The sequence below is a fragment of the Equus caballus genome, chromosome 12, assembly GCF_041296265.1.
Source record: "Equus caballus isolate H_3958 breed thoroughbred chromosome 12, TB-T2T, whole genome shotgun sequence".
NCBI lineage: Eukaryota > Metazoa > Chordata > Mammalia > Perissodactyla > Equidae > Equus > Equus caballus.
This window is the reverse complement of record NC_091695.1, coordinates 11,406,383-11,423,917: the sequence shown is the minus strand read 5'-3', so window position 1 is coordinate 11,423,917 and position 17,535 is coordinate 11,406,383. Positions and strand designations below refer to the sequence as shown.

Below are 17,535 nucleotides of genomic sequence, written 5' to 3'. Positions count from 1 at the left end.
CAGCCACCTTAATGGAGGGTTCAAAATGAACATCATCAATAATACCACAAAATGAAACCACATGCTGTCTGCCTGATAGGATCCAGTGAGAATTCAGCATCACTTTGCTGACGTTCCTAATGTCATCGAATCATGAGAACATATCAAACAATGCAAATTGAGGGGTATTTTACAAAGTGTCAAGGTCAAGAAAATGAGGGAAAGACTGAGGGAACTTGTCTAAAGAGAGACTAAGAGACACGACACCTATATGCAGCACATGATTCTAGACTGGCCTTTAGCTATAAAGAACATAATTGGGACAACTGGAGAAAATGCAATGGGGCCTGAGGATTAGGTGGTAGTGACGTCAGTATTAATTTCTTGGTTTTGGTCCTTGTATGATTATGAAGGGGAATGTTCTTGTTATGAAGAAATACACACTGAAGTATCAGAAGGGCATGGAGCATCAGATTGACAACTTCTCAAGTGAATCAGGATGAAAGGTTCCTTTACTATACTTCCAACATTTCTATAATGTTTGAACTTTTTCTTATTGGGGAAAAAGTCAGTGGCCACTCTGCAGAGACCAGATTAGAAGCAGGGCAAGAGTAGATTCTGGGACATCTGTTAGGAAGCTGTGGCCAAAACTCATATGAAAAACAATATCACGTGCACTCGGATGGTCATGGTGGAGAGGAAGAAGAGGGGATGGTTTCAGGGTGCCTTTCAGAGGCAGAGGCCACAGGACTTGCTGATAGATTGGATGTGAAATGTAGGGGAAGAAGGGAATCAAGTAACTCCTTGATTTTTGCCTTAAACAGCTGGGTGGGTGGTGGTGCTGTGTACTGAGATGGTGAAGGCTGGGGGAAGGGCAGGCTTGAGAGTTTGGAAATCAAGAGTTAGATCTTTGCCATGTTAAGTTTGAGCAGCCCGTTAGACATCCCCATGAAGACAGAAAGTCAGGAAAGGAAGGGCAGAACCAGAATCCTAGCATGGGATTTTTGCTGCTGTTTGACAAACAGTATCCTATTAACAGTTTTGATATTGGAAGAAAACAAATGGAGAGGATTCTGGAAAATAATGACTTGAATGCATGTGTCCCTGTTGCCTTTCTCTATCACTTCAATCCGAACTCATCTGCCTTTTCTGAGCAGAGGTGCTGCTGGGTCAGGGAGGTAGTATCTGAAATGTGTAAGCAAGTCTCAAGCTCTGTCTTGTACAAGACTTTTCCCCGTATGGGCCTAAGGAGAACCTGAGGTTCAATAGTGCAGAGCCCAGGGAAGATCAAAACACCAGAAATCCTGGAGAGAGAGCTCTCTTCGTCTGTGGAGATCAGTAGATTCCTAAGGGAAGGGTAATGGCGGCCTCTGTGAATGCTGATAAGAAGAGCTGGTTTTCTCCCTGGTCTCCAAGGAGCTCCAGGGAGCTGAACAATAAGGCTGATTCACTGTCTGAGGCCAGGAAGTCTGACTTTGTACCTTTAGAGACTGAAGAGCGGAAATGCCTGCTCTCCGTGCTTTGCCCTGTGACTGACAGCTTGCCAGCTGGAAGATCACAAGCCTCCAACTGCAGAAACTGCTGTGTCTCCCATTCTCAGATCGCTGCTGTTGAGGGTTTCCAAACAGCAGGCCCAAGAGTGAATCCTGAATAGGTAAAGAAGAAGACCCTAACACAGCTAAAGGGACCCAGTGACTGGAAAGAAGAGTAAAAGAAAATAACCCAAACAGGACTCTCCTGCCAAAATGAGACTGCTGGGGGAGACAAGATGACCACAGGGGGCAGGGTGGAGTGCAGAAAGAATTGAATAGATGAATCAAAGGAAAGGATGATCACTACAGAAACCACATTACTGGTCTCAATGACAAGACCATTCAATGGATAAAGGACAGTCTTTTTCAACAAATGATGCTGGGAAAGATGGATATCCAAATGCAAAAGAATGAAGTTGATGGGGCTGCCTGGTGGCGCAGCGGTTAAGTGCACATGTTCCACTTTGGCGGCTTGGGGTTCGCCGGTTCGAATCCCAGGTACGGACATGGCACCGCTTGGCAAAGCCATGCTGTCGTAGGCGTCCCATGTATAAAATAGAGGAAGATGGGCACAGATGTTAGCCCAGGGCAAGTCTTCCTCAGCAAAAAGAGGAGGATTGGCAGATATCAGCTCAGGGCTAGTCTTCCTCAAAACAAAAAAAAAGAATGAAGTTGGACTCTTATGCTGTATATAAAGACTAATTCAAAATGGATCAAAGACATAAATGTAAAAGCTATAACTATAAAATTCTTAGAAGAAAACATATGGGAAAATCTTCATGATAATTGGATTTGGCAGTGAAATCTTGAATGTGACACCAAAAAGCACAGGCAAGAAAAGAAAAAATAATTAAATTGAACTTCATCAAAGTAAAGTTTCGTGCATCAAAGGACAGTGTCGAGAGTGAAAAAGTACCCCACAGAATGAGAGAAAATATTTGTAAATCATCTATCCATAAGGGATTAATATCCAGAATACATAAAGAACTGCTACAACTCAACAACAAAAAAAAACCAATTCAAAAATGGGCGAAAGACTTAAAGAGACATTTCTCCAAAGAAGATATACAAATGGCCAGTAAGCGCATGAAAAGATGCTCACCATCATTAGTTAGGGGAATGCAGATCAAAACTACAATGAGATACTGCTTCACACTCATTAGAATTTTTTTTAAATGCAAATAAGTGTTGGCAAGGATGCAGAGAAATTGGAACCTTCATGCATTGCTGGTAGGAATATAAAATGGTACAACCACTGTGGAAAAAAAGTTTGGCAATTCCTCAAAAAGTTAGATATAGAATTGCAATAAGATCCAGCAATTCCACTCCCAGAAAGCAGGGACTCAGATATTTGTGCACTGGTATTCATAGCAGCATTATTCACAACAGCCAAAAGGTGGAAATAACCCAAGTGTCCCTCAGCAGATGAATGGATAAACAAAATGTGATATATACATACAATGGATTATCATTCCATCATAAAAATGAATGAAACTCTGAGACATGCTACAACGTGGATGAACCTTGAAAACATTATGCTAAATAAAATACATCAGGCACAAAGGGACAAATATTGTATGATTCCACGTATATGAGGTATCTAAGAGGCAAATACACAGAGACAAAAAGTAAAATAGAGGTTACCAGAGGCTGGAGGAGGGGGAATAGCGAGTTATTATTGAATGGGTACAGAGTCTGGGGTGATGAAAAATTTCTGGAAATAATGGTAATGGTGTCACAGTATTGTGACTGTACTTAATGCCATTGGATTGTACACTTAAATATGGTTAAAATAGCAAATTTTATGTTACGTATATTTTACCATAATAAGAAAATTAAGGGGCCGGCCTCATGGCTGAGTTGCTAATAAGTTCACATGTTCTGCTTCGGCGGCCCAGGGTTTCACCGGTTTGGATCCTGGGCACAGACATGGCACTGCTCATCAAGCTGTGCTGAGGTGGCGTCCCACATAGCACAACCAGAAGGACCCACAACTAGAATATACAACTATGTACTGGGGGACTTGGGGAGAAGAAGAAGAAGGGGAAAAAAGGGTGGCAACAGATGTTAGCTCAGGTGCCGATCTTAAAGAAAAAAATCAAAAGATAAAAAATAGGGGCCAGCCCCAAGGCTGAGTGGTTGAGTTCGCTCACTCTGCTTTGGCAGCCCACGGTTTTGCCGGTTTGGATCCTGGGCACGGACATGGCACCACCCATCAAGCCATGCTGAGGCAGCATCCCACATGCCACAACCAGAAGGACCACAACTACAATATACAACTATGTACTGGGGAACTTCAGAGAGAAGAAGAAAAATAAATAAATAAAACCCTCCACAACAGAAATGTTAAGTAGCTAGGAATAAGCCAAGCAGTGTACATGTAAGACCTTTACAGAGAAGATTGTAAAGCTTTATTGAATTACATTAGAGAATTGCCAAATAAATAGAAATATACTATGTTCACAAGGTTCAGGATTATAAAGATGCCAGTTCTCCTCAAATTAACCCATATATCAATGCCATTCCAATCAAAATCTCAACAATTTTTTCTGTAGTTAAGAATCTGATTCTAAAATTTTTATGGAAGATCAAGAGGCCTAATAGCAAAGACAGTGTTGGTGGTTTTTAAAGATGATTTGAAAAAAATAACACAGTGAAGACGACTTATATCACTGGATATCCACAGTGATTACAGAGCCACTGTAATTAAGACAGGGTAGTATTGGCCCAGGGATAAGAAGATAGACCCTGGGGTAGAACAGAGAGCCCAGAAACGCTCACATCTATAGGAAACTTAAAGCAGAGGAGGCGTTCGAAATCTCTTGGTAAAACTGCATTCATCAGTAACTGATGCTAGGATTAGTTATTTTCCATGAGAACAACAATACAATTAGAGTGCTATTTCTTACACCAAAATATGTTTCAGATGGATTAAAAGCCAAAATATGGGAAGGAAATCTTACAGGAGAACATTTTTACTTCAAGGTATAGAAGGATTTCTTTTTAAACTAGGCACAGAAAAAAAAATAAGGGAAAAAATAAAACTTTTACTGCATTAAAAATTTTAAAAACTTCTGTGCATCAGAAGACATTTTGTTTTTAATAAAGTGAAAAGACAAGTTACAGATTGAGAGAATTGGACAGATCTAGTAGACAGAAAATAAGAATATAGGGGAATTAATTTTATCAGTTTAGAGATCAGAATAGTGGTAAAAAAAGAAACCCAGGAAGGCTCATAGTAACCCCTGGTGGGGGAGGGATGCCGACTTGGGGGCAGAAGACGGCCCTTTGGGGTGCCGTTGATGGAGCTTGTTCTCAACGGCAGGCGCAGGTGTGTACACTCACAGAATTGCATTAAGTTGTACTCCTAGGATTTGTACATTGTACCATATGAAAGTTAAACCTCAATAAAAAAGAATGTTAGGGGGCCAGCCCCATGGCCGAGTGGTTGGGTTCACGTGCTCCACTTCAGCAGCCCGGTGTTTTGCCGGTTCACATCCTGGGCACGGCCTGGCGCCGCTCATTGGGCAATGCTGGGGTGGCGTCCCACATAGCACAACCAGAAGGACCTACAACTATGTACTAGCAGGCTTTGGAAAGAAGAAGGAAAAAAGAATATTAGTAGACAATAAACCAGATTTAATGAATATGTATAGATACAGAGAGAATTTTATAGTCTCTGAAAAGATAATTTATATTTTTATATCTTCATTTTCAAAAAATACATCATATATTTGTCCACAAAGAAAACCTTAACAAATGCAAAAAGTAAAAGATGTACTGACCAAATTCTTTGCAGATAACCCAACAAAGTTGTTAGTAAATGTTGGCTACTTGGAAAGTATGAAACACACTTGTAAATGGAAACTTGAAACAACTAATTCCCCCTAACTTTTTTTTTTTTAAAGATTGGCACCTGAGCTAACATCTGTTGCGAAACTTTTTTTTTCTTTTCTTATCCCCAGAGCCCCTCCCCTCCCCCCAGTACATAGTTGTATATTCTAGTTGCCGGTCCTTCTGGTTGTGCTATGTGGGATGCCGCCTCAGCATGGCCTGATGAGCAGTGTCATATCCCGCCCAGGATCCCAACCAGCAAAACCCCAGGCCGCTGAAGCAAAGCGTGCGAGCTCAACTACTGGCCATGGGGCCGGCCCCTCCCCCCAATTTTGCTAAATAACCAAGGAATTTGGGGGAGACCATTAAAATATAAGGAAGGAAACCCGGAATCTAAAAAGAAAAGACAGATTTGATCATATAAAATTTTAAGATTTTAAGCTGGAGAAATTTACCATACACTGTCAATAAATAAGTGATCATTTGCAACCTATATGACTGATAAAGGATTAATAGCCACAGTAAACAGAACTTTTGTTAGCTCTTGAGAAGAAGAGAAACCAATGGAAAAACAAAAATGACCAGAAGATATGAATAGGCAAATCACAGAAGACATCCAGTGGCCAGTGAGCACGTGAAAAGATGTCTGACCCCTCCCCCACCACAGAAATGCAGATTAAAGTAACAATGGGATACCACTTTTAAACCTTCAGAGTGGTGCAAAGTAAGAATAACAACAAAGCAGTTGATAGAGATGCTGGAAAAACAGTACTCTCATACTTTAAACAGAAATGTGAATTGTTAGTGCCTTTTAATGAAAGCAGTATATCTGTTATACTGTAATTAGAAATGCTTTATCCTTCAGACTAAAAAATTATACTCTTGGGACTCTTTTAGAAAACAAGTACATTAGGGGAGATATATTTTTTTCTATATATATATCCTAATATATATATATACACACACACACACAAAGATGTCTATTGTAACATTATTTATTGTGGACAAAATAACCAAACTGGAAACACATTGAAAGTTTATCAGTAAGGGGATGATTGAGTAAATTTTGGTATGTGCATATGTGGACTATTTTGCAGTCTTTAAAAATAGAACTATTCTTGTTGACTTTAGGGCTTTTCATAATTTTCTGTTGAGTTAGAAAAGCTAGATGCAAAGAAGTGTATATACTGGAATCCTCTTGTAGAATAACAGTGCCCTAACCCTTGAGGCTGTGTATGTTTGCTTGTGTGATTGTAGATGATTCTGTGAACGTGAAAGAATATCTACCAGGTTGTTAATGTTAATTGCCTTGGAAAAAGGGGAGTAAGCCTCCCCCAGCAAAAAAAGTTTTTTTTTTTTATGGTGTCCACGTTGAAACAGCATTGTTAAACCGTCCCATGTATATAAAATTGTATGTGCTTATGGGGTATACATGCATAAAGACAGAGATGAACGTAGGACCACTGGCTTCCTCAACACCAGGGGCACCATTCACGTTTTGGTCTGTATGAATGGTGCCCCCTGGAGTTGTGTAGTATGGCAGCCCTGCATGAAAGGATGGTCACTGAAGATTGACACGATTGTCTCAGGATGTTATTTATGTAATCATGAAAAGATCTTTTTTACAGTAATGAATAAGAAATACATGTTTTTCCCATAGTAACATTTTACCATTGGGGACAACCAGTGTACTGAACCAAAAGAACACTGGATCAAGATGTGGGAAACCTGGTCTTTCTGAGCCTCAGTTTTCTCGTCTGGAAAATGGAGATCATACTCTCAGCCCTATCTACCTCCCAGAGCTTTTGGAATGATCAAATGAGATAATGGGTCTAAAAACACTCTTTTTAATAAATTAGACATTTGAACATAAGGATTATTATTCTCTGAACTAGACAGTGAGCCTCTAAGAATAGGATCTGTGACTAATTCTCCTAACACTATCTTGCTCAGAAAATATTTGTTGAATGATTGAATCCCTAAGGACTAGTTGTTTATATGTAAAGCAACTGCGCTTTTTTCAAGGTAAGATATTGGAAGTGCTTTGCTAATAAATATTACAGAGACGTCCCTTGTAGTGTCTTCCTGCTACTTAGAAGTATGAAGCTTGGAAAATACATCTTGGATTTTTGTTATCAGATCGATGAGGTCTTGAGACAGGAAGACAAAGCTGAAGCCATGTCTGGCCATATTGATCAGTTTCTGATAGCCACATTCATGCAGCTAAGACTCATCTACAACACACACATGGCGGATGAGAAATTGGAGAAGGATGAGATCATCAAGTTGTATAGCTGTATCATTGGCAACATGATTTCGGTAAGGGCACCTCCACGTGCATGAGCTTCCCTTCAGTCTCTCTTCTTGCCCGGGTTCTAAATCCTGAATCTGTGTGGATGCTCCACTGAGTCCTGTGTCCCTCCCATGCAGGCTGTTGATTACTGCCATTGGCTGTGGGACACTCCAGCTTACCTTGTCGTTAGCATACAAAGTAGAATGCTTACATACTCCCTAGACTTCTGCTTCCTGCCAGTTTCTTCATCAGGCATGTGGGCCCTGGCTGGCTTTTCACAGATAACTGTTCACATTCAAAATACTTTTATAACAGGAAGGAAGCATACCAATTAATTTTGGCTGTTACTGGAGGTTTGGGGGAGTGGTGATTTTTATTTTTTCCTAATACTCTGAATTTTTAAAAATACAGTATAGGGGCCGGCCCCATGGCCAAGTGGTTCAGTTCGCACGCTCCACTTAGGGTTTCACCGGTTCGGATCCTCAGCGTGGACATGCTACCACTCATCAGGCCATGCTGAGGCAGCTCCCACATAGCAGAACCAGAAGGGCCTACAACTAGAATATACAACTGTGTACTGGGGGGCTTTGGGGAGAAGAAGGGGTAAAAAACAAAACAAAACTAAGATTAGCATCAGATGGTAACTCAGGTACCAATCTTTAAAAAAAAAAAAACCAACAATATAATTGTTTACTAGAATATGCCACCCGTGTTCATCTTCCTTGCTCTGTATACTGAGTTTCCTACCTCCCTAACTCGGTTATGCCTGCATAGCTGTTTCAGATAGAGAGCCTAGCCCGGGAGGCCTCCACCGGTGTGCTGAAAGACCTGATGCATGGCCTCATCACCTTAATGCTGGACTCTCGAATCGAAGACCTGGAGGAAGGACAACAGGTGATCCGCTCTGTGAACCTCTTGGTGGTGAAGGTTCTGGAGAAGTCAGACCAGACCAACATCCTGAGGTACATCCATACTCTCAGCATTAGAGCCTGGAACAGTCTCTTTTGTCTACCCATAGAAACCAGAAGTCACTAGATCAGTTGTCACTTTAGGTTTGCCTGTAAGTTGATTGATTACTCTTCTCTTTCTCATGAACGAAGGTATTCAAACCTGAGACAGCAGCTAAAACTAGTAACAGCATCAGCAAGCCAGCCAATGTCATGAGTTTTCTAGAATAGAACTGTCAAGTTTGTTAGCTGCCTCCTCTGTCATTCACATTTCAGGTACATTTCTTTCTTTCTCAGCTACCAGTGACAGTGAAAAATAGGGTGGCAAGCTTTACCATTTACCAAGTAGTAATTTACAAAGCTTAATGGTTGATGTTTATTTTCTTAATAACTGAATTGCAAGTAATCAGAGACAGCCCTGATCCATGAGCTCTCAATTCATTAGCTGGATGGAAAATATTTATACTTGGCCTTTCAATTACTGATTTTAATTGGAATGCAGGTTTGAAACTTATTAATGCTGTTGTGTTGGGTTTTTGTTTTTTCCCAGTGCCCTGCTTGTTTTGCTCCAAGACAGCCTGCTAGCAACAGCCAGTTCTCCCAAATTCTCAGAGCTTGTTATGAAGGTGAAGTTGAAATAATTTGATCTCTTTTCTTTCAAAGATGCAATACTTTGTTAAAGTGTGGAAAGAGGAGTTGGAGCTAAGACATAGAATCAAATCATCCAAAACATACCTGAAAAATATAGCTGGTCTCTGATTTTCCCTTCCTCCAATTTATAAAAGCTCAGATCTAAACAATTCCTGGCCTCAAACAGTGAAAAGGAAGGGCTGCTTTGTAAATATCTCACCAGTTTTTCTAGAATCAAAAGTCAAGAAGTTTGATGAGAGAAATTTCATTTCTTTTTGGAAAAAAGATATATATAACCCTATAATATTTTGATCTCTTTGATGGAAGACTCCAGATCAACATCTCTATAACATTATAAAACTGTTATTAAACTGTAATGGTATAAAATATTTTATGTCCTTGGTTAGATTTGGTTAAGCCATATGAACTACTCTACTCTCAGGTACAAAGCAAACCCATGACCGAATCTCCACATTTTCTCATTTAAGGCCTCTATCTCTAGGGAGTGGGAAAGAGGTGTGAAGGTGAATAGATTGGTGACTTGTCACACTTTAGCCAGTGACGTGGTTGAAGTGAGTAAAATTATTCGTGTTTCGGCAGTTGAACTTGGAAGATGTGACTTGCCACACCTGTATCCCTGACCATCGTTTAGAAGTAATCCCAGAGCGTAGGAAAGACGAACAGTGGCAGAAATTTTCCTCATCCTCAATCACTCCTAACTTTTGTTTCTTTTTTCAATAGTGTCTCTGGAGAATGGTTCGACTATTGCCTGATACCATCAACAGCATTAATCTGGACCGAATTCTTCTGGATATACACATTTTCATGAAGGTCTTTCCCAAAGAGAAACTGAAGCAATGCAAAAGTGAATTTCCCGTAAGGACCCTAAAGACGCTGCTACACACTTTATGCAAATTGAAAGGGCCCAAGGTGAGTGAGAACAGCAGCCAGTCCCTGAGGAAGCGTGAGAGGACTTTACGGAAGTGGCAGTGCTCCCATTTGAATGTGCGTGTGTCTCCCTCAGATCCTAGACCACCTAACCATGATTGACAACAAGAATGAGTCAGAGCTGGAGGCCCACCTCTGCCGGATGATGAAGCACAGTATGGACCAGACCGGGAGCAAGTCTGAGAAGGAAACAGAAAAGGGAGCGTCTCGAATAGTGAGTGTCCTGATTTGAAAGATTGAGGGGAGTGAGGATGTCTGGGAGTGAGGATGTCTGGAAGTGGTCTTGTCGAAGGCCAGTGGAGCCTGTCTTTCTGAGGGCCTGAGATGAAGGCCCAGGGATTGGTCCCCTCACTCTCCTGCTGTGGTGCTGTATCCATTGCCACCTTGAAATTTTCAAATATAAACTATTTATAACTGTGTGCTTCTTGGTCCCTAAGAAAGGTTTCTGTGTCTGCGCCCACGGCATTGGCCGCCAGATAATGTGAGCTCTGTCTAATTAGGGAGGAAAGGGCCAGATCCTTCCTCATCAAGTCTAGTTGAAATCCTGAGCTTTGGAGACACTGCTAACCCGGAATGTTAGTGTTCCTGCTGCAGACCCCGCATGTCGGTGCTTCTGTTCTGTGCAGGATCAGACCCAGAAGGCCTGGATTTTGAGATACTTTCAGTTCTTATCCAACCATTGTTCTTAATTAATAACTCAAATCTAACCAACCAATCCTTCCTTTTGTCTTTCAACTTTTCAGGATGAGAAATCATCAAAGGCCAAAGTGAATGATTTCTTAGCTGAGATTTTCAAGAAGATTGGCTCTAAAGAGAATACTAAAGAGGTGAGAGGGAAAGGGCTGGGCTAAATGGGGGTCTGCTTTCTGGAAAAGGGTCACGAACATTCACGTCCCCCTCTTGCTGCTTCTTGTGAACCAGGGCCTAGCAGAGTTATATGAATATAAGAAGAAATACTCAGATGCCGACATTGAACCATTTCTGAAGAATTCCTCTCAGTTCTTCCAGAGCTATGTTGAGAGAGGCCTTCGGGTGATCGAGATGGAGAGGGAGGGCAAAGGCCGTATTCCCACTTCAGCAGGTATGGTTTCCTCTAGTTGCTCCGGGAATAAGCTCAAAATAGCTCCCAGCTCAGGAAGGGAGGTTTTATTGGTTAAAATTTATATCCATGCCCCTCAGTACGTAATGGTGACCAGTGATGTTCACCTTGCTGTGGACACTGGTCAATCCTCAGTCACCGGCCTTGACCCATCAGCGGCATTTGACAATGGCAGTGTTCCCTGCCCTTGAAACAGTTTCTCCCCTGGGCTTCCGGTTCTCCGTGCTCTCTTGGCTTCCTCCTGCCTCGCTGGCTCTTCCTCTGTGGCCTCTGATTCCTCTTCTCCCTGAACTCGTAAATGTTGGCATCTCCCAGGGTCCAGTCCATAACTGTCTCTTCTTTCTGACTCTCAGTCCCTTAACTAGTCCATCTACCCTCATCACTTTCAATACCATTTATATGCCAGCAAGACCCAACTTTGATGTCCAGCTCAGACCTTCTTCCTGACCTCCACTGATACATCCTGCATGACGTCTCTGCTTGGGTTTCCATTAGACATCATAAACTCAACGTGTCAAAGCTAAGCTTCTGGGGCTGGCCTGTGGCCGAGTGGTTAAGTTTGCACGCTCCACTGCAGGCGGCCCAGTGTTTCGTTGGTTCGAATCCTGGGCACGGACATGGCACTGCTCATCAAACCACGCTGAGGCGGCATCCCACATGCCACAACTAGAAGGACCCACAACGAAGAATATAGAACTATGTACCGGGGGGCTTTGGGGAGAAAAAGGAAAAAAAAATAAAATCTTTAAAAAAAAAAAAAAGCTAAGCTTCTGATACTCACCCAAAACCTGCTCCATTTGCATTCTTCTCCATCTCGGTTGATGGCAGCTTCGACCTGCTAATTTGCTCCAACCCAAAGCTTTTGAGTGTTCTGCTCCTCTCTGTCAGGAAGTCCTTTTGGCTCTACCTGCAAACTATGCAGAAGCCACCTACACTTCTCGTCACCTTCACTGCTGCTGCCCTGGCTGCGTATCATCATCTCTCCCCGGAGTGTAGTGCATCCTCCCATCTGGCCTCCACTTCCACTCTCGCCTCCCTATGTTCATCTCCACGTAGAGCATCTAAACGCTTCTCGAACATTTCCCAAAGGCTCTTCCTTTCACTCAGCAAGGCCAACAGCCTTACACAGGTCTGTGAGGGCCTACATTATGCAGCCCCCGACACCTCTAGAACCTCCTCTCCTGCTGCTCCCCCTGACTCCCATTCCACTCCAGCTTCCCAGCCCCCTTGCGGTTCCTGGAAGGTGTCAGGCATGTGCCGTCTTAGGGCCTTTGCACTGGCTGGTTCTTACCTGTAGATTACCCTTCCAAGACAGCCTTGGGACGTGCTCCCTTTCCTCCTTAAGGCTGTTGGTTCAAACACCACTGTCTCAGTGAGACCTTATTTAAAACTTGCAGCCTGCCCCTCACCCCCCATGGCACTTGACCACCTCTAACATACCATATAATGTAGTATTTATTATTAGGTTAATTGTTTGCTGTTTGCCTGTCTCTGCTAGGATTTCAAATCCAGAAGAGTAAAGACTTTTGTCTGTTTTTTGCCTGGCACATAGTAGGCCCTCAGTAGGTATTTGTTGAATGATGTGAATGACTGCTTGTCTAACGGTAAGCTGAACTATTACTGTCCCCACAGTGAAAAAGCCAATATCTGAGAATTTCTGCTCACAGGATCAGAAACGAAAGGAAGACTTAGGAGGTGACTGTGACAGGAAATAGCCGTCGAGAGCCTTAAACTAAAAAAAGAGCCAGCTGCAGACATTCCTCTCCCCTGCCAGGCAGCGCTCACGTTTGTCCTGCCTTCAGTCCTTTCCGAGCTCAGTGAAGCTCGGCTACTCCAACGTTCTAGAATTTGTCTGCCTGTAAAACCATGCTCCTTCGTGCTTTTCAGATGCCGGTCGTGTTTCCTCTCACGTATCTTCTTAGGCTGAAGCTTCAGTTCACGTGTGTTCTCTGAAGTCATTTTTTCAAACTTGTTTTTAACACCTTAAACTACGCCTTGCCAAGAGCCTGAGAGTCTTTTTCTTGGCGCGTAGTGAGCAGAACATCTAACGGCCTGCCGCATACGGACACGCACGGTTTGGCTGATCAGGGCAGTGCCTCCTTTTCTCATTTCCCAAGTCCTCTCTGGTGATGGCCAACATTTGCTTGACCCTTTTGGTCTAAGCAGCACGTTTGCAACGTAAGCATGTGGCCCCACTGCTCAGTGACGCCCCCGTGCCCTAGAGTACTCAGAGCCCTCAGTGCTGGCTTGGGGGTCATTCTCTGTTCACTCCTCACCCTCTCATGTTCTCCTCATCTTTACTTAAGGGATTCCTTTTGCCCCCGAGTAGCCTGTTTTACTTTTCTTTTTTATCATAAGGGAGTCTTTCTTCCCAGTACCTTCTCTTTTTGGCTTATGTAATGCATTTTCATTGATAGCAAATTAGGTATTTTAAATGTCTGCATTTTGCAATGGTTCCTTCGCGGAAATTAGGAACTGTGATGGATTTTTTCGGTTTGGTTTTTGTTGTCCCCTCTCAGTTCTGGGGGTTACACATGCTCCAGTTCCGGTCCTCCTGTGGGCGTTTGTTGGGCGACTCAGTTTCCCCCCTTCCTCTTGAATACACCATAGCTTTGAGCTCCTTGCTGTCCTCCCGGGTTTGAATGAGAGCTTTCCCCTATGTGTCACCTGCCCCAGCCTGGTCTGATGCTTGCACACAGGTAAAGTCTGTAGGTTTTTCAGTTGGGCACTTCCTGTATACCTAGGAGGACCTGCGGCTTCTTGGATTGCCAGGTCAGCCGTGGAGTCACAAGAATGCAGCCCCCGATACGCCGGGACGTGGGTGGATGGCCAGCGTATGTTCTGCTCTTCTCTATCCCTTTGGGAAGTTCTCGCTAAGCTGACCTCGTGTGATTGCAGAGCACCCTTTATCACCACCTCCGGTGGATTCTTGCACATTTTTTAGTCTTCAAGTACAGAGGCAGTGTTCAAGCCCCAGATTGTCCTCTTTGGTGACAGATGAGCCAGGACAGTCAAGAAGCGGGCTGGGTGTGTATCTGAATGTTCTTTCCACATTTCCTCCCTAGGCATCTCCCCCCAGATGGAGGTCACTTGCATGCCCGCGCCCGCCAGCACGATGTCCTCCATAGGCAACACAAATGGAGAAGAGGTGGGACCCTCTGTCTACCTGGAAAGGCTAAAAATCCTCCGACAGCGATGTGGCCTGGACAACACAAAGGTACTGCTCCTTTCTTCTGTGTGGCTCAGGGAGGGCAGCGACAAGTCACTCAGGGACAGGCTGGCCCAGAGAAGTGGCCCAGGCCTGGTGTGTGTTGTTGCACAGCTGCATCTTGACCTGCTCAGACAGTGTCTCTTCTTCTCTCGACAGCAAGACGACCGACCTCCCTTGACCTCTTTGCTCTCCAAACCAGCCGTTCCTGCCGTCGCCTCGTCCACAGACATGCTGCACAGCAAACTCTCTCAGCTCCGGGAGTCCCGGGAACAGCACCAGCACGCAGACCTGGACTCCAGCCAGCCCCACCCGTCAGGAGCCGCGACCGCGTCCTCCTCCACGGCGAACATCGACGACTTGAAAAAGAGACTGGAGAGAATAAAGAGCAGTCGCAAATGAAGCCGCCCCTCCCCCGGCTCCCTGCAGCGTTAGTGGACTAAACTAGAAGTCCTCCTAGTTACCAGGGGCCCGGGCGGGCCTAGGGCACACAGCCTGGTCGTGTGTCTCCTGCCGTGGGCCGGGGAGGAGTGGCTGTGGCACAAATGTTTGTACATACTCCGCTTCTCGTCTGCGCCCCGCCTCTAGAACACTGTCCGTGGGTTAGTGTAGTGTACAGACCTGGAGACAGCTGCCCTCCTCTCAGCTCAGACTAGTTTCCACATCCTCTCTCTTCTGTTTTATTTTTAACTGCTCATTTGTAAAGTTGTCCTAATCTTTCCTAGCTTTTAACTATTAGAAACTCTTGAATAGTTTGAGTTTGTGAGCTCTTCTCCCTGTAGCCCTGAAGGGTCACTGTATTCTGTATGAATGCATGGCATGATACAACTAATTTAAGAGTCTTTTATAAATAAAGTTTGCATTAACTATGGCTGTCTCCCAGGATGCTCCGTATCTCGGAGTGTGGGCGGCTTGTCCTGTCCCCTCCTCTTGGGCCCGGTGGATGCTGAGCCGTTGGGGAAGGTGGATGAGTACTACCTAAAGCGCGCCGCCTTGCCTTGGCTCCCAGGCCTGGCGCCGTCTTCTCTGCCTTTGGAACAAGAGGACCCCACCTCTCCTGCTTCCCACGTGCGGCTCCTAGGGGAGCAAAGGGACCTCAGACTTCCCTGTTCAGAGGTTTTGGTCCTGTAGTCCCTCCCGTCGCGGCCATGGTTCCAAGGAGCTCATAGGCTTCCTACTGCTTTGCTGCCCAAATGCACGAGATTGTGCCCAGCTGGGCTGGGCTACCATGTCCTCACACTGGACTGGACTCGGGTCAGTTGACTCAAGGAGGATGGGAAGGCTTAGGAGCTTCCTGCCTCGTTTTGGGGTCTCTTAGTCCAGACTAACAGTTAGTGCACATTCAGCCTGACTGAGGACCAGAAAGTAAACTGAGGATCCACCTCTGGAATAGATTCCACAGGGCCTCCTTGCACAGTCAGAAACCTCTTCAGTATTAAGAGGGTCTGGATTTAGCTGGAAGACTTCTGGAGAATCATTAAGTTCAAAGGAACTTTCTAGACTACCTTTTACTCAACTGGTGTTTAAGAAATGAAAGCTTGACGGACAGTTGATCCCAGTCACGATCTTCAGGTGGCCCTCCCCTGCCTGAAATTAGACTCACCCTCCTCCTCATGGGGACGTGGGAGAGGACGTCCACTGAAGGGACAATGGAGGAGCTCATGGCTGCAGAACACACTTAGCGCATGGCCACGCTTGGTCTGCAATGAGCACAGCTGATTTGAAAAACCAGAGTGCCCAGAGCTTACAGCGCTGGCAGCTGTGTCGGAGGGAAGCGGCCTCGTGAGAATGTGTGCCCTTGTTTAAAAAGCACACTGGGGCTATTCCAACTAATTCTTAATCCTTCCCCCTGTGCTCTGGTTAAAGCTCTGGGCTGCCAAGATCCTGCAAGCTCACTGAATTCCCAGTTTTTACCCTGCTTCCCGGTCAACCACAGCCAAAGAATGAGGGCAAGGCACTCAGTCCTCATTCTGTTCCCTGATGTACTGAAAAATGGGAAGGGAAAAACGGGAGGGGAGGGGGGTGAAGAGACCTCCCTTCTCTCTTCCCGCTTTAAACCAGGAAGCTCCAAGGTCTTGGTTGAAGATTCCAGGCCAAGAATGGTGGCCACATGGCATCCATGCTCCAGTCCCCTGTCCTATGCTCAAGGCAGACATTTAGTCGCCACACTTCCCCTCTGAGCTCAGGGACAAGGTTTTTCCACACCGTCCTCCGGAGCGTTCTCAGGCCATGAGCATTTCACACAAGTTAACACTCACGGTCATACCTGTTGTAGGCCACAGTGCCTAGACCCCCGAGTCATAAATAGCCCCCACAGGAATAGCAGTATGCCCTGGCGCAGCTGGAAACGTGGAGCCACGTGGAAGGGCATGTGTCAGCCATCCCAGACCAGTGACCTCTGCCCATGGGAACCTTGAAGAATGTGCTGTGAAAGGGCATCTTGAAAGTTCCGTGATTCTCATGACTTGTACATTTGTCCAAACCCTTTATGAATTCACTTACACACTGTGTAGGTCCCATTTCTTAGAAAAACAAATTGTTCAAGTCTGATAACTGCTGTGTGAGTTGAAATTCCAGGAAGCAACAACCCCCCGATGTGCTGTTCGCAGGAACCAGAGGAGGGAAGTGGTCAGTGGCAGAAGGACTTCCAGCACGCCAGGCAGTGAGAAGAGAGCAGCAGTGGCTGGAGAGCTCAGCAGGGACTAGGCACTGTGCTAAGTACACTCTGCAAATTACCTAATGTAATCCGCAAAACCTTATTAGGTAAATAGTGTCATTATATACATCTTACATGTGAGGAAACTGAGGCCCACGGAGGTTGGGTGACTTCACCATGGTTATCCCTTTTAAGGTGGGAGCCGGAATGTGGACCCAGGCAGTCTGACGCCCGGGCCCATACTGCCAACCACCATGCCCCGCATACTCACAACTCAGGATGTTTACAATACGGAGCCTTTTGGGGTCATAAATCTGACGTTTTAATGCCATGAGAAAGGGTGTAGGGACTTAGGGAGGTCTGAAGCAGAGAGAAAGACGCATCTACTCACCCCTCCTCCCCCTACCCT

At 44.7% G+C, this 17,535-nt stretch overlaps 1 protein-coding gene across 6 annotated transcripts in view; it reads left to right on the top strand.

Moving 5' to 3' along the window:
* The window catches only part of CKAP5 (cytoskeleton associated protein 5), a 95,181-nt gene extending 79,842 nt beyond the window's left edge, over nucleotides 1–15,339 (top strand). For all 6 annotated transcript variants that reach the window (XM_023653981.2, XM_070229403.1, XM_023653980.2 and 3 more), the window contains 9 exons: nucleotides 7,485–7,664; nucleotides 8,413–8,600; nucleotides 9,136–9,211; nucleotides 9,957–10,145; nucleotides 10,240–10,377; nucleotides 10,907–10,990; nucleotides 11,085–11,244; nucleotides 14,328–14,479; nucleotides 14,630–15,339. In XM_023653981.2, coding sequence (XP_023509749.2) covers nucleotides 7,485–7,664; nucleotides 8,413–8,600; nucleotides 9,136–9,211; nucleotides 9,957–10,145; nucleotides 10,240–10,377; nucleotides 10,907–10,990; nucleotides 11,085–11,244; nucleotides 14,328–14,479; nucleotides 14,630–14,872 — 1,410 coding nt within the window. In that variant the 3' untranslated portion in view covers nucleotides 14,873–15,339. The remainder of the gene's footprint in view (nucleotides 1–7,484; nucleotides 7,665–8,412; nucleotides 8,601–9,135; nucleotides 9,212–9,956; nucleotides 10,146–10,239; nucleotides 10,378–10,906; nucleotides 10,991–11,084; nucleotides 11,245–14,327; nucleotides 14,480–14,629) is intronic.
* Nucleotides 15,340–17,535: the final 2,196 nt, after the last annotated feature.